Source organism: Thamnophis sirtalis, unplaced genomic scaffold, assembly GCF_051295495.1.
Source record: "Thamnophis sirtalis isolate CommonGarterSnake01/CBP01778 unplaced genomic scaffold, rThaSir2_p1.2 scaffold_2, whole genome shotgun sequence".
Taxonomy (NCBI): Eukaryota; Metazoa; Chordata; class Lepidosauria; order Squamata; family Natricidae; genus Thamnophis; species Thamnophis sirtalis.
The window spans coordinates 177288551-177311222 of NW_028261382.1; the positions used below are offsets into that span (position 1 = coordinate 177288551).

Below are 22672 nucleotides of genomic sequence, written 5' to 3' on the forward strand. Positions count from 1 at the left end.
ACGAGAAGGCTACTCCACTCCTCTACTCGCAGCAGAATACCTTATGCCACCAGGCTCAAAATATTGGGCTTGGACAACCTAGAACTACTCTGCCTAAGCTTAGTATACAAAATTATCTGCTACAACGTCCTACCTGTCAACGACTTCTTCAGCTTCAACCTCAATAATACACGGGCACACAATAGATACAAACTCAAGGTGTAAACCCCTTCAAACTCGATTGCAGAAAACACGATTTCAGCAACAGAGTGGTCAATGAGCCGAGGTGGCGCAATGGTTAAATGCAGCACTGCAGGCTACTGCAGTTCTGCAGTTCAGCTGTTCAAATCTCACCGGCTCAAGGTTGACTCAGCTTTCCATCCTTCCGAGGTGGGTGAAATGAGGACCCGGATTGTTGTTGGGGGCGATATGCTGACTCTGTAAACCGCTTAGAGAGAGCTGAAAGCCCTATGAAGCGCTATATAAGTCGAACTGCTATTGCTATAGTTCGATTCTCACCAGGCTCAAGGTTGACTCAGCCTTCCATCCTTCCGAGGTGAGTAAAATGAGGACCCAGGTTGTTGGAGGCAATACTCCAATATAGAGCCGAGGTGGCGCAGTGGTTAAATGCAGCACTGCAGGCTACTTCAGCTGACTGCAGTTCTGCAGTTCGGCTGTTCAAATCTCACCGGCTCAGGGTTGACTCAGCCTTCCATCCTTCCGAGGTGGGTGAAATGAGGACCCGGATTGTTGTTGGGGGCGATATGCTGACTCTGTAAACCGCTTAGAGAGGGCTGAAAGCCCTATGAAGCGGTATATAAGTCGAACTGCTATTGCTATTGCTATCTATCATCTATCTATCTATCTATCTATCATCTATCTATCTATCTATCTATCTATCTATCTATCTATCTATCTATCTATCTATCTATCTATCTATCTTCTATATCTATCTTATCTATTATCTATCCATCCAAGGCTCAGGGTTGACTCAGCCTTCCATCCTTCCGAGGTGGGTAAAATGAGGACCCAGATTGTTGGAGGCGATATGCCGACTCTGTAAACCGCTTAGAGGGGGCTGAAAGCCCTATGAAGCGGTATATAAGTCTAACTGCTATTGCTAATGCCTGGAATGCTCAACCTGACTCCGTTGTTACATCCTCAAACCCCGCATAGCTTCAACCTTGAACTGTCTGTTGTTGACCTCACCCCATTCCTTCGAGATCAGTAGGGGCGTTCACAAGTGCACCAGCAGGCCTAACCTCCCTGTCCCACTGTCCCCATTTATTTGTACCCATTTCCTGTGTTCTTATTCATGTTTATTCTTATTCCTGTCATCTTGTACATGAGTGACAAACTAAATAAATAAATAAAATAAAAAATAGTAAATCACAATTAAGCCCATGAGTTCTATCAGTAAATAAAAAGGGGGGGGGGGGTTGAATTGAATTGAATTGAATTTATTGCATTTATATGCTGCCCTTTTCCCCGAAGGGGACTCAGGGCAGCTCACAATCCAAGTCAGGGAAGGGGATACAGATAAGGGATAAAAAAGACGAACAGAACAATACACAATTTAAAAGCACACAACAACCATACCATTCGGGGGGGGGGGGGGCAAAAGCTCTTTGCATTTGAGCAAAGAAGGACCTGCTTTGTTCAAAGACTGCTGGTAGCTGAATCCCTTAAGCAAATCACAAGACTTGTTGGCGTAGTCAGTGCTTGTGATATGCCTGTGTGAAATATCCTAGAGCCCAGGGACATTAAAATTCCCTTCCGTAGTATTTACATCTTCTGAACGAGGAAAGGAGTTGCTTTAGGCAATGTAGTAGCTGTCATAACATCCAACCTTGGGTTTCCTTGTAGTAACAGAATCCTATTATATGTCATATATTAGTCTGGGGCTAAAGAGCCGTTGCCCCCGTCTCGAATGGTATGACTGTTGTGTGTTTTAAATTAGGCATTGTTTTGTGTTGTTTTAATTTTTGTTTGTATCCCCCCTTCCCTGGTTTGAGTTGTGAGCCGCCCTGAGTCCCCTTCGGGGGAAAAGGGCAGCATATAAATAAAATAAACATTCAAACATTCAAACATTTCCTTTTAAAACCAGAATGTTATCCTCTATCCCTAACGACTCTCAAAACGTATCTCCAATTAAGAAGGATGTATTTACGGACTTGGTCAAGACTGAGAGACAGCATTCTAAGGCAGCCAGATCTAATCTTGTAATTCTGGCATCTCAACCCACACAAACACAAAAATTCTACACTAAAAGCGTGTTTGGAAAATAATAACACGGCAGCTTCATGGATTTAAGATGGGGAGAGCAAAAGGGAAAGGAAGGAGATGGAAAATGTTTGTTTTTTAAAAAAAAGCAACACATTTTCTCTCTCTTTTTTTAAAAAAACCTGACATTACTGTACTGCTAAGTAGTTTTGTACTGGAGAAATAGGGAACCTGTTCACACTTTATTTTTGTTTTAATCATATAGTGTAAACCCGATTTGCTCAGGAAAAAAAAAGAACTCTGTGCAATGGCGCTTCTTCCAATTAATGTTTTTTAGCAGCCTGGCGCAGACAAGTGTCACATTCCAGTTGTGTTGGCCTTCAGGGTGTTATTACAAGCTTTAGAGTCTCAGCTTTTGGCTTCCTCTCTTAAGGGGGGGAGGTCCATGCCCTACTAATAAACCTGCCCCATGGCTTTGACAGAAAATAACTTTTTTCTTTTTTAATGCTGTAGACTATTTTCAACTTTACAGAGGTCTTTCATTGCTGCAGTGTAGGACAAATGGAAGAAAAAGTTTTTTTTTTATTAAAAAAGAGAAATTTCTTTCTAGGGAGTAATGGACATGTTATTGTTAAAAGTATAGCAGAAAGGGTTTGTGGATGATTACAAAGCAGAAAGAGAGAAGGAGAGCTACTTTGGCATTTATCACCCTGTGGTGTAAATCTCTGTTTCTAGATTTTTATCACCTGAGCCGTTGACTAGTTGCTTCCTGAAAATGTCTCTGCTTCATATATATATATTTTGCTTCCTTCATGGATGCACTCGGGGGTCTTAAGGCAGTCGCTTTAACAGAAGCCTACCGTAGAAAGATTTCCGCAAGATAAAGAGACAGCTAAACACTTGCTTGTCCTCATTATTCTTCATTGTGGTGCTTGTGATTTGCAGATGTGGGTTTGTGCTTGCAGGAACCTCTTTATAACCCTCTACAATAGGAAGTTCTGTGGTGGGAATCCTGCCCTCCGTGGGGTTCTTTAGCATCTGCCTAAACGAAAAGTCATTCTTTTCCGAGCACAATTCTCTCAAAGAATCTCTTTAGCAAGATTTATGGAGAGGAAGGAGGTGGGCTTGCAAGAAAACCAGCAGCTGAATTGTTTCCCTTCTAAAATTCAGTACATCCCCAAGTACATTAGAACAGATGCTTCTTTCTTTCCTTCTTAACTGCCTTACTGGGAGCTGGAAAACTGACGGGGATGGAGGTTGTGAGGCAAACGGGCTGAGGCAGCAGATGATTTTTTTCAAGGCACACATAATATAGGAAATATTTTGTGATGGATTTTTTCCTCCATCACAGCCTGTTTATTTTTTCCTGTAAGACAGTGCACCATTTGGAGGCATCCAGAGATGTGTTTCACATAAGTTTACCACCGGTTCGCCGTGCACCGAAAATGTGATCGGACGTGTGCGTGCCTTCCCCACATGTGCTTTCTCATGCGCGCAGCTTGCACATATGTGGACGGCTTAGAAAATGTGGCTAAATAGGACAGCATAGTGCACCTGCAGATCACCTGAACCGGTCCGAACCGGCTGAATACCACCACTGGATGCATCCACTCCTAATTTCAAGGGTTTCCACCAGCCCTTCCTCGTTCTGCATATTTGTATGACAGATTGTGGCAGCAATAAACCCACAATTTATCCTTTGTCCTAAGATGTGTTAGAGTGGGGTTGTCGTATGCTGCCAGTAGACCAAGGTATATTTTTTTTTATTTCACTGATAATTCCATTGTGGGATTCCAAAGAAAGGATGAAGGATGTTTCCTCATCATTACTGTAACGCACTCTACATGGGGCTGCCTTTGAAGAGTGTTCAAAGACTTCAGTTAGTCCAGAATGCAGCCACGCGAGCGATTTTGGGTGCAGCTAGGTACACCCACGTTACACCTATCCTCCACAAGCTGCACTGGCTACCCTTTAGTCTCTGGACCAGCTTCAAGGTGCTGGTCGTTACTTTTAAAGCCCTTCATGGCATCGGACCTGGGTACCTGAGAGACCGCCTCCTGCCAGTTACCTCCCAAAGACCAATTCAATCGCACAGACTAGGCCTCCTCCAGATTCCATCTGCCAGCCAATGCCGGCTGGCGACCCCCCGGGGGAGAGCCTTCTCTGTTGCAGCTCCGGCCCTCTGGAACGAGCTCCCCATTGAAATCCGGACCCTTACTACGCTCCCGGCCTTCCGTAAAGCTACTAAGTCCTGGCTGTTCCGGCAGGCTGGGGGCTGTTGAAGTATCCAGCCCCACTTCATCTGTGAATGTTGTCGTATTTTAAATTGTTGTATTGTCTTGTATTGTCTTATTTTTCCCCTTTCCCTGTTTTATTGTAAGCCGCCCGGAGTCCTTCGGGAGTGGGCGGCATACAAGACCAATAAATGAATGAATGAAATGAATGAATGATCGAGACTCAGGTTTTCCATAAATTCAAGGGGACGTTGATTCCTTAGCAAAACACCATGTTCTCTTTTTCTTTCTCTAAAGGAAGCCCTGCAAAAAATCAGGCAGAAGAATACCATGCGGCGGGAAGTCACTGTTGAGCTGAGCAGCCAAGGATTCTGGAAGACGGGAATTCGTTCCGATGTCTGTCAGGTGAGTTGAAGTTCCTTTTGCCTTCCTAGGGGAGGGTGAAAGTCAGTTTTAACGAAGGCTCTTTCAAACCTGTGGAATACAAATAAGGAGCAGCACGGCTCCCAATCTCACAAAATTCAACAAAATCTACTATTCCTTTCAGAATAGTCCTAAAGAATATCTATATGGTTGCTCATGAATCATTGAGCCGAGGTGGCGCAGTGGTTAAATGCACCACTGCAGGCTACTTCAGCTGACTGCAGTTCTGCAGTTCGGCTGTTCAAATCTCACCGGCTCAAGGTTGACTCAGCCTTCCATCCTTCCGAGGTGGGTAAAATGAGGACGCAGACTGTGGGGGCGATATGCTGACTCTGTAAACCGCTTAGAGAGGGCTGAAAGCCCTATGAAGCGGCATATAAGTCTAACTGCTATTGCTATTGAGTTGTGACCAATTTGTTGTCACATAATCAATCAGACTTCAGAAAAATGCAGATATAAGGGCACATATACTTCTGGTATTTCTGGACCAGTCCACAGCAGGCAGTGGAAAGGAAAAATGTACCATAGTTTTGGGAGTATAAGACGCACCTTTTTACTCCAAAAAAGAGGGTGAAAATCTGGGTATGTCATGCTCTGAATGCAGCCGCCTGGATCGTCTGGAAAAGGGGCAAGTCTTTGTGCAGAGGAGATTGGTCCTCTTCCCTTGCTCCACCCCAATCTCTCACGATCTGTCAGGCAGTGCTTGTTGCTGCTACTGCTGCTATTCATCCCAGCTACCGTATCTCTTTGCTGACAGATCCGGGCAGATTTGGTGTGTGTGTGTGTGTGTGTGTGTGTGATGAGGCAGCCTTATTTCCTTTCTGCTTGAGCCAAGGTGGCGCAATGGTTAAATGCAGCACTGCAGGCTACTGCTAGATCAGCAGTTCAGCGGTTCTAATCTCACCGGCTCAGGGTTGACTCAGCCTTCCATCCTTCCGAGGTGGGTAAAATGAGGACCCAGATTGTTGGGGGCAATATGCTGACTCTCTGTAAACCGCTTAGAGAGGCCTGAAAGGCCTATGAAGCGGTATATAAGTCTACTGCTATTGCTATTGCTATTGCTTCCCTTTTGCTGCCACGAGGAACCTTTCATCCAAATGGAATCCGTCCCCACCCCTTCTCATCCAATGGGCCGTTCCCAGCCAAGCACAGCAGCCGCCATTCAGCAGCCCCCGCATGTCTTTCCCTCCTAGCGGAAGAGAAGAAGAGAGCCGACTGCTGCTCCTTGGGCCGAGTGGCTCACCGTCACCGCCAGTCCGAGGGAAGGGGAAAAACAACAAAGCGCGGAGAGAGCTGTTTAGTCCTGCCCTGCCATGGGAGAAGTAGAGAAAAGTGGATTTGAGATAGATAAAAGCCTTAATCTTTCAGAAGATCAAGCCCCACGCGTTGCATTTTTGCCCTCCCCAGAAGCACTTTGCAGGCCTCCTCGACTCTCTGCATGCCCCATTTTTTCACAAAAAAACGGAGTGTACAGATGGTTTGGGATGCCTGCAGGGTGCTCCTGGGAGCTGGGGAGGACAAAACCCTTTTTTTAAAAAAAATTTTACCTCTTCAAAACCTGGGTGCATCTTATAGTCCGGTGCGTCTTATACTCTGAAAAATACGGTATAACTTCACAAGTGGAATTTTCAACAAGGATTCTCAATCTTGCTTCACTGTCTTTTTCTTTTTATTATTCTTGGTTGCCTTGAAACTGAGATGTACAAAGTGGAATTGGTATCAGCTGGATAATTGATATTATCCCTCCCCATCCCCCGATGTTTTTCTTTTCATACGTAGCTTTTGTCTTTGAGGAGTAAATGTTCTAATGCGAAATCCATGTCAAACGGCATCTTTCTTTCTTTTAGCACTTACGTTGTTCATGGCCTTGGAATCCTTTGCAGTTTATCCACTGAAATGTTCTTGTTGTTTTCAATGTGAAGGACAGCAGCGTATCAAATGGCAGTGGATCTGCTCTATTGCAGAATCCATGGTTTTTGAGAGAAAACTAGATGAAATATACCCATAGATTGTCAAAGTAAACAGTGTATCTTTACATGTACCATGTTTTCCTGAAAATAAGACAGTCTTATTTTCTCCCCCCCCCCCGGAATAAGTGCTTGTCCTTATTTGGGGGGAAGGTCTTATTATTATTTTTGAGGTGCAGAAGATGGCGGGTGTGGTCACCTCACAGCTGCTGCTATGTTGCATGTCGCTGGGCCTGCCGCTCTTTTTGCGGCGGCCATTAGCGTGACGGAAGGAGCGTGGTGGCTAGGGTTGGGGGAGCAGCTGTTAGCTGTGGGTGCATGGGCCATATTCTCCCCTCCCTTTCCCCCCTCCGGCCTCACCTCCTCACCTCGCGTTGCAGGGGTGGGTTTCAACCAGTTCGCGGCGGTACCTGCAAACCGGTTGGTCGGTGAACCCGGAAGTAAGTAACTTCCAGGAACGGCGACTGGCCCACCCACCCGCCCGCGCTCCTTACCCGGTTTTGACGAGTTCTGCGCTTCCACGCATGCGCAGGACGCATACAGCGCCTGCACGATCCTCCAGGAGCAGCTGGAGCATCGCAGAGACACTAGTACGCATGCGTGTGCCGTGCGCATGCACGAGGACGCCGCCGGCCCCGTTCCAACCGAACCGGTTGGAATGGGGCGAGAAACCCACCCCTGTCGTGTTGTTTGCGTGGCAAGCAACCAGAGGAAATGGCGGGGACCAGCTGCGCATGTGTTTACATATTTTCAGGGAGGGCTTATTTTTGGGGAGGGCTTATTTTAACGCCTGCATTCGAAAGCCCGATTGGGCTTCTTATCCAAGGAGGTCTTATTTTCGGGGAAACCGGGTGTGTGTTTGTGTGTGCGTGCGTGTCTGCATCTATTGTATGTGTATCTATTGTCTATGTGTATCGTTGATATCTATGCTGCTTCCTGCCAAATTAAAAAGCGATTGGATGCAATTAAATGTGTAGCGAGACTGTGAACATTACAGAGTAGTTGAAAGTTATTGGTGTAGTATTTTTCTTTCTTGCCCAGTGGAATAGATTGGTTCAGGATTAGAGTTTCAATTTAATACATTTGAAACGTCCCTGTGTTCAACATGCTGCTAACAAAATACTTGGGGCACAGTCCCTGGGCATGAGGGCTGCAGAGTTTTCACAGAAAGGCTTTCGGTAAATAACATGCTGCCTTCCATTTTCACTGGCCCATCGACAGATAGTGCAACAAGGCAAGTGAAGAACTTCGGGGTTTAAACCAGTGTTTCTCAACCTTGGCCACTTGAAGATGTCCGGACTTCAACTCCCAGAATTCCCCAGCCAGCATTCGCTGGCTGGGGAATTCTGGGAGTTGAAGTCCGGACATCTTCAAGTGGCCAAGGTTGAGAAACACTGGTTTAGACACATAAGCCGCATCGCAAAAGCTCTTCTCTTCCCACCTTGCTAGTTCTCCGTCTTGAGAACCTCCATTGAGAGGCCCGGAAGAGATCCTTTCTGCTCCACAATGGATTGCTCCTTGTGAATAAGTAACCCCTAGTGTTACCCAAACTCCAACTTGGCCTGGGTTCTAGATTGCATGCTTGAATGATTAAAGGTCTTGACCATCCTCTGTTTGACATCTTCTGAAAACTGCTATCGCTTCTTTCCTCCCTTCTTTCCTCCTCAAAACTAAACATTCTCAGTTCCTTTTATCTCTTCTCACAAGACTTTCCAGGCCTCCTAATCAATTCATTGTTATATTTTTATATTCCAATTTGTCTGAATACTTCTAAAAGTAGAATGCCAAGAATTCGACACAGTATTCAATAAGGGTGGTGGTGGTGTCTCATTAATATACTGCTTCCCTTGATTTAGAAACCCTCTGTCTGTTAATTATCCAAAATATTATTTGCTATGATTTGAGTATGTATATATGTATAAAAACATTTAGTTTAACAATCAGTGATGTTCTGTTTTCCCCCTTTCTCAACTTGTGTGCCTATCCGTTCTGGTTTCCATGATCTGAGCCCTTAGATCAGGGGTGTCAAACTCACATCGTCATGGTGTCATCCCACGGCGTAGCACAACTTTTTTCCTCTTTGCTAAACCGGGTGTAGGTGTTGCCAACGCGTGGCGCATCCCACCCACGACCCGCGAGTTGGACACCTCTGCCCTAGATCAATATTCAGAAGCTCCAGAGTCCCATTCAAGTATCTGTTACCCCAATTAAATCATGGATATATTGTATGATTTAGCTAAATTCTATACTTCATCATGTTTATCTTCTGTAAATGGTGTGTGTGTGTATGTGTGTGAATTAGAAATAATATTTTATTGGACAGCTCTGAGAATTAATTGTTACATTTTGAATTCAATTTAAGCAGATGAGGAGGTAAGCAATGAACCCCTACATCTTAGATTGATCTGTACGCACTTATTTACTAGAGAATGTAAACACTTAGTTCTCCCTGCTTTATCACACACATATCCCTTATGCAGCATGGGTAAAATGTACTGCTCTCTTTCAAAGCCTTTGTAAAAATTATGGAAGTGCTTATAACAGCTGCAATGCATATTATGAATGTAAAGTAGGGGCTAAAAGCAGTTTTAAAGGATCTGGCATTCAAGGATTTCCTAGCGTGAATTGTGATGATTCTTTCTCCAGCACGCCATGATGCTTCCCGTCCTAACGCACCACATCCGTTACCATCAGTGCCTGATGCATTTGGACAGACTAATAGGCTACACTTTTAAAGACCGGTGCTTACTGCAGGTGAGCTCATGTTGACAACTGTGTACTTCACAATAGGACTAGTGTACTAAGTTGGGATAAAACGAAGGGAACAGGAAAGAAATGTATTGGTATCTTCCTATTGGCGTTTAAATCCATTTGCTCTCCAGATGTGTAGCCTTCAGTTCCAGGATTCCCCCATCCTCCTCCAGGATCCAATTCCTTCAGGGAGATTGCTGTAGATAATAAAGCCTAGATCAGTGTTTCTGTTGGCTGGGGAATTCTGGGAGTTGAAGTCCGGACATCTTCAAGTTGCCAAGGTTGAGAAACACTGGCCTAGATTCTAAGAGTTTAACCTGGGGAAAGGAACTAAGTGAGATAGTTGGAGACAGAGACAGAACTCAGCGGATCCATCTGGGCCCTGAGCATTAAACGGTGGCTGATTAGAGAGAGACAAAAAAATGGAGTAGGAATGTAGAATAAAGGACAGCAACGTGATACGGAAAAGTTTAAAATTGTAAATATTTTTTCATGTTAGAAACAATAAAAATTGCAAAGGATCTCAGCAATGTTATCGAAAGAAGTCAAGATTTCATATAACCTGTCATTCCCTGATAAGATTGCAAGATCTTGCTTATTTTATTGGCTCTGGAGATGATCATGTTCTGAAAATGTTGCTGACCTTGGGAATAAGCAGTGAGTAGAAATAAACACGGATGAGGAAGAGAAACACGGAAAACAAGTGTCAGCACCTCTCCATTAATTAATTAGGAAAGAAAGACCACGAGACTCCATGTGTGGAAATCAAGTGTACTTTTACTAATTAAGAATGATTAAAGGCATAGCGAAGCGAAGTCTGATTATTTAGGCGCGAAAGCGATTGATATATAGAATACCCCATTCCCCTCCCCTTGGCATCACAGTTCCAGTCCAATCATAATTCTTCCAAATGTCAGGTGTGAGATAACTTCAAAAGGCATCACGAAGATGGAATGTCGGTGCCGTTAGTCCTGGCGGGAACACCCACGCATGCGATCAGCCGGTGAACTCCAGAACCTTCCTCCAGCACATTGAGTAACCCCTCCCAAATACCATGCCCTCCCTCCCCGTTTCATGGCAGCCGAAGCGATAGCAAAGCAGAGGCTGACAACAAGATTTGGACACGGATAGAAACAGAAGCTTCCGGGGAAACTTCAAAAGGAGTCAGAGATAGTTTTCCATGTATAATTTCACATCTACAGTACATTTGGTCATGAATATATGGGCAGTCCATTAATTCTGGTCTGGGTTATTATTACTCAGGATGGGATTACAGTCCTCCCGACAGAATCGGTTTGCAATTTAAGGCATCTTCTTGAACGTGGCATAAACTCCATCTGGCACTCATGGCCCTCTTTAACTGTTCACAACTGTTCTAGTTATGACCCTACATAGATCAGGATACTCATGCCTAATAGCTGGGCTGGTGCAAGGCACGCTATTTGGAGAGAACTCAGATGCTGCAACTTGTTCAGAATGCAACAGCTGCACTCTTAGGGGACAGAATAACCATTCAGAATCGTGACCCGTCAAAAGCGCATTCCACAAAAGCGCGTTCGACGAAATCGCGTATGTGACGTCATCACAGCGCGACGAAAAAGATCGAAAAATTGAAATAAAAAATAAATTACAGCAAGCCGATTCACATAAAGGTAAGGGTTAGGTTAAGGGTTAGGGTTAGGGTTAGGTTAAGGGTTAGGGTTAGGGTTAGAGCGTTAGCGTTACGTTTAGCGTTAGGTTAAGGGTTAGCGTTAGGTTTTTCGTTACGTTAAGGGTTAGGTTTAGGGTTAGCGTTAGGTTTAGCATTAGGTTAAGGGTTAGGGTTAGGTTTAGGGTTAGGTTTAGGGTTAGGTTTAGGGTTAGGTTTGGGGGGGTTAGGGTAAGTTTTTAGCTTTATTTTTACATTTTTCGATCTTTTTCGTCGCGCTGTGATGACGTCACATACGCCCTTTCATCGACCGCGATTTTGTCGTCCGCGGTTTTGTGGTGGAACCTTCAGAATAACACCTCCTCTAAGGCCACAGGATTGGCTGGCTGCTAGTAGGTTTCAGGGGCAAATCCTAAGTGGTGGTTATCCCCTAAAAGCTGTGTATGATGTATCATCTGACACGGGACCTTCCGGAATGTGACTCTTGTTAAGCAACTCTGAGTAAACCTACTGAAGGTCTCCCCACCAAGCAGGAAAGATGAGGGGTTAGATGACACAGGTCTTCTCTGAAGAAAACCTCCGTGCTTTGGAATGTATTGCACTTTCCCCAGAAATACGCCTGGCCCTCTCCTTCCATTTCCCAAGGCAATTAAAACAAGCGCTTCCATTGTGCTTTCGATCAGTATTGATAATGGGTCTGCAAAGGGTTTGTTATCTTAATGATCCCCTCATTATTATTTCATTCTGTTTAATTCTGCTTTGTGGTTCACCGTCTGCGGACCTAATTGATCACAGTGGTTTACAAATATTGCAAAGTGAACAAAGAAGTGCATAAATATCCCGGTGATGATGAAACACAGTGTGACATAAAATATAGGAAGCTCTTAGGCTGAATACCTTAAACGTCAGCTCAGGTATATCTGAAAGTAAACTTACTGGGCACAGTAAGGGCTTTTTTCTGAATTGTCATGCATAGCATTTCACAGATGCTATCGTACCTGAACTCTTTACAAAACCCCAAAACTAGAAGGAGTGGTAGAGGGGGAGGGGAAGTAGGGTAGAGGGGAATGTTGGAGGGAAGATGGAAAGTTGGAGGGGGGCGAAAGAAAGGGTGTATGGAGGGTCGAAGAGGTACATTGTGTTTCTATTTTGGGGGGGTATTATTGACAAGAGGAATGGCTGTGTTTATTGTTTAATGTTATATAGCCCTGGTTGTGCACAGTATATATGTGACTGTACGAAAATGAAATGGAAAAATAAAATAAAAACACATTTACGAGAAAAAAAAAACCAAAAACTAGAGTTAGATTCAACAGTTAGATTTTCACAGCAGAATTATATTGCATTATAATTGTACATTTAATGTTATAGTATATGTCCCTGTAATATTATCATATTAAATAATGAGGATTTGTTAGATAGGAAGAGAGACATGTGCTATATATCACCAGCTTTCTTTTGTCAAGGAGGGGCGGATAAGAATTTCTTTGACCCAGCTAGATAAAACACTTCCAACATTTGGGAAACTATGAATGACTCACTCGTGACATTGAACCTAGTGAAATTTCTCTGAGCGTTTGAAGTCGAATGAACATTTGTTCGTTGTGTTTCCCTTTGATTTTGGGATTCTGCTTTTTAGCTTGCCATGACTCACCCAAGCCATCACTTGAACTTTGGAATGAATCCAGACCATGCCAGAAATTCCTTGTCAAATTGTGGGATTCGGCAACCCAAATATGGGGACAGGAAAGTTCACCATATGCATATGAGGAAGAAAGGTCAGTGTGATTGTCTTTCCTCTTGCCATTTCGTCCTTTGATGTGAGCATCGAAGTTGCTTCCGAGAGTTCTTCATTTCAGCCTTTTTTTGAAAGCAGGTTGTAAAAGCAGAACATTTATTGTTTCTTCATAAATATCCTCCTTGTAATTATCAGACTACAGTATTACCGTGGTACTCAACTGCTTTGAAACTTATTGAATTTGGTACTCAACGCATGTTGACATGAAAATTTTGTCCTGGTACTCATCATTTGCTTCGTACTCAACACACAAGCTAGCTAGAACTTGTCGCTGTTGGCGGCTTTGTGACTCACTACATTATTCCTTATAGGAAAAAAATGTTCGATGCTCATCATTTTTGGTACTAATTGTACCTCCCAGAACCAATTAACAATGAGTAGTGAGGTACCACTGTATATTGAATATATGAATACATTTTTAGATGTGATTTTGTATTTTACAGGTATAAACACTTTGATCAATATTATGTCACGTCTTGGTCAAGATGACCCAACTCCTTCCAGGTATGTGTATAAATATTTTTCCCGCCACTGGGCTTCTTATGCATTACAAGTGTGTGGCAGTGATATTCACATTACGTAATGCCTGCATTAACTCTTTGATGTGAACAAGGCTTCAGAATTTCAGTTGAATTAATAGAAACACGATGCATTTACAACGAGAGAGCACGTGGTGTAAAATGCTGGAGAAGATACAAGTTCGCAAGTGCAGAAGGACAGCTGGTTCCCTTCAAACTAGGATTTGCAACTCAGGAGTCAGATTCAAGTAAAATCTACCAAGAGCTAGTTTGTGGTTTATTTCTTGACTGCCTATTGGCTTTACTATTGTTAGTTGATCCTAAAAGGAAGAAACTACCCTGTTTCCCTGAAAATAAAACATCCCTGGATAATAAGCCCTTTTGAGTCTTTTGAGTGCCTGCAGTAAAATAAGCCCTCTCCCGAAAATAAGCCCTCCTTGAAAATATTGCAACACAGCAGCAGCCATGGGGTGACCACGCTCTCCTCCTCCTGCACCTCAAAAATAATAAGGCCTCCCCGAAAATAAGACCAAGAGCTTATTTTTTTTGGGGGGGGGGGTCAAAAGAAAATAAGACCCCGTCTTATTTTCCGGGAAACACGCTATCCACCACTTCAATATTTTCATTGTCAATTCTAATATTTTTTTACTGTTTCAAATATTCAAAGTACATCAAACTTTCTGGCTAATGGCCCTAGTCCTGAAGCCCAACCATCATTTAATAAGTAATCCTATGTTCTCAACTGCTGAGAAATTCTGCTCTGAGAGGTCTACCCAGGCAGGGCAATCGACATTTACAGAGGGAGTAAGGGGAAAGAATGAACTCTAGTTGAAGTATGCAGTCCTGAATGTGCCAAGCCACATATGGCTTTATCAGTCAAAATTATCCCTTTGAATTGCAACTAGAAATCTGTTGGTAACCAATATGGGGCAGAACCACATAACATAATACTCCCACCATTTTGGCCTTCTGGAAGGATATCAAACCCTGGTTTTGCTGTTGGCCTCGTGCCCCAAAGGGGGCGTTCGCTGTTGGAAGTGGCTGATGGGGTAAGAAGTTGTCATCCCCATCGTAACCATCTCTTGGTTCTGATTTCAGTATAGTTTTGAAATCATAATCCGTGCAGTTTTAGCGTTTAAATGTTTAAATACCTTTTACTTATAGTATTTTATAACTTGTAAGCGTATAGGGGAGGTGAGGGGCACAATGAATGAATAAAATAAAATAGTGACAAGCACCAGTCAATACATAGAACACTGCTTTTAGCCAATTGTGCTTTTAAGATTGGACTTCAAAGGAATTCCATGTTTATGGTCAAACTGTGAGGTGACCATGTCATCAGTCAGCATAGCCGGGTGGCCCTGTTGTAAAATGATGCTCCTGGAGCTTCGCTTCTTAAGACTTACGTGGAGAAATGGGGGCTAGAGTATATTCCAGTGCTGATATATTCCATGGGAAATTTCTATCTCAGGCAGTGACAATTTCAAAGTTACATGGAGTTTGCTTTTTATTCTAAATATTTAAGATAGCAAAGTACATTGCAATTTCATACGGTATTATTTCCTTATTACCTATTGCCTCCAATATTCCGATAAAGATATTTTTCTCCAGATCCCTTTTTACTTTCTTCAAATGTCATTAGTTTTCTTCATCTGCTCAAACTTCATAAAGTAGAATAGATTTCTCATAAGGTATGATAGCCCAAATACTTCTGCAGACCAATATCCATATAGCATAGGATCGTTTTCCAGAAATGTTTGCAATTCAGAATTTAATGGGAACCCGGCCTTTCAGTTTGTGTGGAGAGCTCAATTTTATAGATTGTGTATCATTCTTAGGCTACATCTGACAACACTATGTAATTACAGCAGTGTCATATATATACACCACTGTGGAATGATTTTGACGCTGTTTATTCTCCTTTTTCTTCACAGAAAATTGCAGTATATTTAAATCAAATCTTTGCTCCCTCCCTTCATTCTTAATTGAATTCAATCTGTACTTAATTACTTTTAATCTTTCTGTGTGTTGGGGGCGGGGGGCGGGGGGAAGAGAGAGAGAAAGGGGTCTGGTGTGTGCAGTATACAAGTGAGATGCATACCATAAATAGGTGTGCCATCCAAATCTTAATGTAGGGCTTAAACTGTGATATTTAAGGCTGAATTCTTACATACGGTCTGCAAATTATTGATATTGTTGTTGCTAATCATGGGGCAGGATAAGGAACGGTGCAATCTTTTGAAATCCTACCTCAGATTTATTTTTTTTAAATCTATTTCTTAGTTGCATTGAAAACTACCATACATTTAGTCCAAATAGCAGTGCATTGAGACTCTCTTTCTATTTTTATCTCTATTCCTCTACCTACCAACCTACCTACTCTCTCTCTCTCTCTCTCTCCCTTCCTACCTACTGTATTTCTCTCTTTCTATTTCTCTCTCTCTCTATGTCCCTTTATCTACCTACCTAGCTACTCTCTCCCTACCTACTAAGAGCCGAGGTGGCGCAGTGGTTAGAGTGCAGCACTGCAGGCCACTTCAGCTGACTGTTATCTGCAGTTCGGCTGTTCAAATCTCACTGGCTCAAGGTTGACTCAGCCTTCCATCCTTCCGAGGTGGGTGAAATGAGAACCCAGACTGTGGGGGCGATATGCTGACTCTGTAAACCGCTTAGAGAGAGCTGAAAGCCCTATGAAGCGGTATATAAGTCTAACTGCTATTGCTATTGCTATTGCTACTTACCTACCTACTGTATTTCTCTCTCTTTCTATCCCTCTCCATCCCTCTAGCTACCTACCTACTTTTTAAAAAAATGTGCCTCTTCAAAACCTGGGTGCGTCTTATACTCTAGTGTGTCTTATACTCTGAAAAATACGGGTAATTCTAATTCGCAAGTGATAGCCTTGTTAGCTATCTAGCCACATCAGAAGTTTAAAAATATGTCATTGCTATGAATCATAGACCATATTTTTTTCCTGATTGCCATAATTGCATTTCTGATCACCAGTGGCAATCTTTTTCTTTTGGGGTGGGGGGAGGGATGCCTCCCAGTCCTGCTCTCAGGATTTGGCTTTCCTGCACAATAATCATTAGAGGCCTATTGATCTCTTTGACTGCAGCTCGGACTATTTCCTTCTTGCTCAAAAAAAGGAAGGACGCTTCTAAGAACTGTGCAAGGACCCATGTAGAAATGTAGGGGAAGCTTCCTTCCTTACATGCCATTGGTGTCCATCTATTTCAATACTGCATTTTCTACAGGGCCCAGCAACTATTTCCAAAGTTTCAGGCCGTAGAAAAGAAATGCTAAGAATTGAATATGTCATGCTTTGCATGCGAAGCATGTAGTTCCCCTCGTAAGCTGTAATCCTGCTTGTACCTAGAGAATAAAAACGCCGGGGAAGACGAAGGGTCAGGCTCACTATTATAGCTGAAACAACGCGCTCCCCGCGAGGTGCTTTTATTTTTTTGTGCGCCTGGCAGAGCCCAGAGATGGCCTGGGGGGAGGCATTTCTTTTAAATCATTGACAGGCGTAACAGCACACGGAGAAGTCCCTCTCAGCAGGCTTCTGCACGTCATTATCCTCTCTTTTACTAATCAGTCAACACAAAATTATAATCTGCCTTATTACCTTCCAGGCCGCCTGTGGCTTTTGTACGGGGGAGGAGAAGCCCAGATATTCACTGTTGTGCATCGGGAATCCAGCATGCCGAAAGAAAAACCGCGGGAGGCTAACGTCCTCTGCTTATTGCCCAAAGAAGTGATGGGTAGCTGTTTTCCATCAGCGACGTCAATTAGCGGTTCAAGAATCACTCTTAATCGTCTTTGCATTCCTTTGCAGGATTAACCACAACGAACGCTTGGAATTTTTGGGAGATGCTGTGGTTGAGTTTTTAACTAGGTAAGTGTTTGTGTTCAGGTCCAGCACCTCATTCCGCCATGCGACAAATCGTCCCTTTCTCATCTCTTAACCCTATTTAGTCCCCCGAAAACAGAGAGGCAGCCTTCAAAAGATGCTGTACAGCAGCAAATTCCATCATACCTTTCATAGCAATAGCAATAGCAGTTAGACTTATATACCGCTTCCTAGGGCTTTCAGCCCTCTCTAAGCGGTTTACAGAGTCAGCATATCGCCCCCAACAATCAGATAGATAGATAGATAGATAGATAGATAGATAGATAGATAGATAGATAGATAGATAGATAGATAGATAGATAGATAGATAGATAGCAATAGCAATAGCAATAGCAATAGCAGTTAGACTTATATACTGCTTTACAGCCCTCTCTAAGCGGTTTACAGAGTCAGCATATCGCCCCCAACAACAATCCGGGTCCTCATTTCACCCACCTCGGAAGGATGGAAGGCTGAGTCAACCCTGAGCCGGTGAGATTTGAACCGCCGAACTGCAGAACTGCAGTTGGCTGAAGTAGCCTGCAGTGCTGCACTTTAACCACTGCGCTACCTTGGCATCATACCTTTCATGTTGTTCGCGGGAGACTTGGAATAAAAGTAACTAAATTAGAGGGGGAAATGTGACCCAACCCTATTTGTAAACCTATAAAATACATCTCTGTCCCGTGATTATTTTTGGATGATTTCATCGTTGCTGACAAGAAAACTTAACCCACTTCCAAATCTGTGTCTTTTTCAAAATTATGCACTGTTTCTGATGTGCCAAGCATTTGATTGTACATAAGCCTTTTGGCATATTTTGAGTTGAGCTTACGTATTTTGAGCATTGCTCATTCTCCCTTAGAGATAGGAAAAGGAAACTGTTAGGCAGTTGAAGCACCAAGTGGATTTTCTCACAACTTTTGTCTAATGACCCAAGTGCCTTCAAATCTAGTTGGGCCTACATTCTGAATTGACCTAGGTCTCTGTCTAAGTCAGTGTTTCTCAACCTTGGCAACTTGAAGATGTCCGGACTTCAACTCCCAGAATTCCCCAGCCAGCGAATGCTGGCTGGGGAATTCTGGGAGTTGAAGTCCGGACATCTTCAAGTTGCCAAGGTTGAGAAACACTGCTCTAAGTACTGTTGCCAATACTATACTTGCCAGCTGTTGGGATTTTGTTAGAATGGTCCAGCAAATACTTGAATTAAAAAGTAGGCTTCCCTTACATATCCTGACTGATCATAGAAATAGAAATGATCATGGAAATAATTGGATTCATTTTAAAATTTACCCCAAAATTGATTTTATTTTATAAAGAGAGGGAAGATCTGATCCTAAAGAGCAAGCATGTAAGTACCATTTTATAATATCTTGGTAAGACCAACTTGGACCATCCAATTTTTGTTGCCGCGATATAAGACTCTATAAAGAGTTGCAGAGCAGAGCAACATAGATGATATAGGGGGCTGGAGGCTAAAACATGTAAAGAACGGTTGCGGGAATTGGTTCTGTCTAGTTCAATTAAAAGAAGGATTAGGGGTGAGACGGCAGCAGTCTTCCCATATCTCAGGGGCTGCCACAAAGAAGAGGGAGTCAACCTATTCTCCAAAGCAACTGAGGGCAGGACAAAAAGCAATGGATGAAAACTAATCAAGGAGAAAGCCAACCTTGAACTAAGGAGAAATTTCCTGATAATTAGAACAATTAATCACTGGAATGATTTGCCTCCAGATATTATGGGTGCTCCAACAACTGGAGGTTTTAAGAAGAGATTGGAGAACCATTTGTCTGAAATGGTAGAAGGTTTCCTGCCTGAGCAAGGGATCAGACTAGAAGACCTCCAAGGTCCCTTCCAATTCTGTTATTTTGTCATTTAGACATGATACTAAGCCCAACTTATAACTGAGTCTGTTGCTCTTATTTCCTTAGTGACTGGAATAACACAGATAATATGAAGATCATTTATTATCTCCTGGTCTTCATGCATTTCTTTTGTTTTGTTTTTCTTTTCTTAAAATATATCTCCTTTCCCTTCTAGTCTCCTTAAACTAGTAACCCACAATTGGAAATTAGTGTCTGTTTTGGAAATGCCTAACGCTGAAGAGCATTAGAAGACTCAAGAAGTCTACTTATTATCCCGATGGGATGCTTTCCAAGTATTGGGCTTTCGCCTTATCCCTTTTTATTGGCTCATTTCTTCCATCCGTTGGTTTCAGAGTAATTGCTGAGTTACATTTTTGGATGTTACTGTAGAGGAGAATAAGGGAAGACCACGGATATTTCTGAAGTTTAATACCATATTCAGACCCCAAAGTGTGCTAGAGTAAAGTGAAAGGCTCGTGTTTTTGTCCCATTAAATGTAATTTAGAATTCCTCATAACTGTTCTGAGCGGTGGCTAGTTTAGCACCAAAATGCTTCTAGGTTGTTAGCCAGCAAATAAAAGAGATAACATCTTTTGGGATGCATCTTCTTGTCGCAGAACTCCTTTATCTTTCTGCCTTTAATTTCAAACGTGGCGTGAGTTTCCAAGTAAATCTCGAAACGTTTCTTCCCTTTCAAAGTCTGTTATTCATTAATCCTGACCTCATAAAGGCAAGCTTGGCATATTCTGCCTTTTTAGGAGCAGGCAGTCACATAGATATATTCACAGGTTTTTTTTAAAAAAAATGAATCACTAAGATCACTTAAGTTCCTTCCAGTTAATGGATGATCATCATTTGTTTTGGCTTTGTATGTTTTTCAAAATTACTGAAAAATGACCCCTTCCAAAAATCCCCATAAAATGGACTTTTCATAGCTTAGTGAAAACAGCAGCCATTTCCTTGATAAGTGTTATTTGTGAGAGAAGGCAGTATAAAATAAAAATAAAAACCTGAGGTAACAGCTTTCAAAATCAATTTCAGATCTCAGCTGCGTTGGGAAAAGTAGTTGTTTTATTTAAAGAGGGCTCTAAAAATATTGCAGCATTACGGATAAAGGAGAGGGGAAAAAACCTGCCACTATCAATGCCTTTTAACAATTATTTTAAAGGAGTAGTTTGGAAGTTTTGTCTTGTTTCTATTAAAAAGAAAGACATTTTAAAAAAAATCCTAAAAATAATATATTATGAATGACAGCTGATTTAGGTAATGCCATCACATATTGCCACGTACTATTTTGGATTACAGAGTACTTTTTTTTTCATTTATTTCCTTGAGGCTTGAAAATTGGCACGGTGAGCATGAAAGGCCTTCTAATGTCGTTTCTGTGAGTCACATTCAGCAGAATCCTCACCACGACGTTTCTGAAATCAAAAGTCTAGTGATTTACTGAAGAGGAAGATCAGACAGGCAAAGAGGGAGAACATCTCTGGCCCAAGGGAATTTAGATCTGCAAAAGATCTTCCCATCACACTGCAAACTCCCAGTTAAATTCTTCCCATAAGTCCTCCTTTCCTCTCCGCAAGGGAATTTCTCCTCTCACCAAAGTCCCACTGCTTCACGACAACGTTACCCTGAGGCTACCAGTCCAGGGTTGCAAATATCAGTCACCATGGCACAACAGCATAGAGGTACAGAAAACTAGGAAGTGATACAAGTTCATCAGGACTTCTTTTTTTGGTCTAAAGCTAAGAGTGCTTACTTTGGACTTTCCACGGCTGACATAAATCCCCCTGAACCGACTCTTAAGAGCATGAAGCTTGAACCTGTAAAATTATTTGAGAAACAGGTCTTATCCTTCTCGGATATAGTCATTCTTTTGAGCAACCTCGCTTAGGTTCACACTATAGATTTATTAGGTTAAATATACTCCCAGATAAATCTCCATATAATGGGATTGGATTCAGGGCCATTTACTGGCTAGGCCATGTCTCCAAAACTCTACATTTTCATCCGATCATTTCTATAAACACATGCAAAGAGGATGAATAAATGTTTTAAAGTCAGTTTTTTTCCAGGAATTAATGTATGAGTGAGGTTAGTGAAGCGCTTGTAGAATCAATTTTATCTATTTCTTTTAACATTTATTCCTCTCTATTCTTTTTTAAAGAAGCTTTTAGTAACTTACAGAATTGTTCTAAAACTAAAACTCCTGAATTTAACGAAAGAACTGAGAGCCACAATGCATCATGGGCTTTCTTTCTTTCTTTCTTTCTTTCTTTCTTTCTTTCTTTCTTTCTTTCTTTCTTTCTTCCTTCCTTCCTTCCTTCCTTCCTCTCTCTTTCTTTCTTTCCTTCCTTTCCTTCATCCATCCATCTCTCTCTCTCTCTCTCTCTCCCTCCCTCCCTCCCTCCCTCCCTCCCTCCATCCCTAGATTCATGTTTTATTGACAGCACAAAGTATGAAAAAGTAAACCAAGACACCCTTCTTCTTATTTTACTGGAGTAAGTGATATGAAAGCTACTTCCCTGTGGCTTCTTCCACTCCTTCAGTGATTGGATGAAAACACCAAAGACATGGCCTGTTTTTCTACTCACTTCACCGGGAAGAGAGAGGGAACAGGAATTAAATGCCATTGATCATCATGGCATCCTTCTGGATTGGGTGCAAGGATTAGGATTAGGCAGCAGGGTGGCTGTGCTGCTTTTTCAAAGCTGCTTCCGGTCAGTGTTTCTAGGGGAGGAGAAGCCAGCCGGTGGCCTTTGTTGTGGGATGTTATAGTTCGATGTTCTCTCTTTTTTTATCCGTTACATGAAGTTGCCGGGTGAAGCTATTCATTGGTTCAAGGTGGAGTGTGGTGCAGATGCCTATAATGTCCAATTATATATCTCTGCTCTGAGCCATCCAAGTGACAGAGTGGAGGTCCTGTCTCAGTGTCTGGGGCCTGGATGAGGAACAAGAGGCCTCAGCTCAATCGTACTAAGATCAAATAGCTTTGTGGCTCTTTGGAACTCCCGTGTCTATCTCAACTTCTAGATGAGGTTGGTGTGCCTGGGTAGATCCTCTGTGCCATCCGAGGGTCCTTCTGGACTCACAGCTCCTCCTTGATGGGCAGGTAGCAGCTGTGGCAAGGAGCCCCTTTGTACGGTTTGACCTTGTATCCCTGTAGCAGCCATTCCTAGACTGGAGGAAGGGGGCGTTCACGGTCACCCATGCGCTAGTCCCAAATGGATTACTGCAAAGAGGTCTACGGTGGGGCTGCCCTTGAAGAGGATTTGGGAGCTTCTCCTGGTGCTGGTCATTTGGCATGTGAGCTCTGCTTTGTGCAATCCGAGGTGCTTTTAGTTATTTTGAAAGACCTTCATGAGTTGGGGCTG

The 22672-nt window shown here is 42.7% G+C and overlaps 1 protein-coding gene across 2 annotated transcripts in view; it reads left to right on the forward strand.

Moving 5' to 3' along the window:
• DROSHA (drosha ribonuclease III) overlaps window positions 1–22672 on the forward strand; it is a 109493-nt gene that overhangs the window by 39188 nt on the left and 47633 nt on the right. For both annotated transcript variants that reach the window (XM_087707587.1, XM_087707589.1), the window contains exons 16-20: window positions 4734–4841; window positions 9473–9580; window positions 12865–13003; window positions 13467–13527; window positions 17380–17439. In XM_087707587.1, the coding sequence (XP_087563713.1) occupies window positions 4734–4841; window positions 9473–9580; window positions 12865–13003; window positions 13467–13527; window positions 17380–17439 (476 nt within the window). The remainder of the gene's footprint in view (window positions 1–4733; window positions 4842–9472; window positions 9581–12864; window positions 13004–13466; window positions 13528–17379; window positions 17440–22672) is intronic.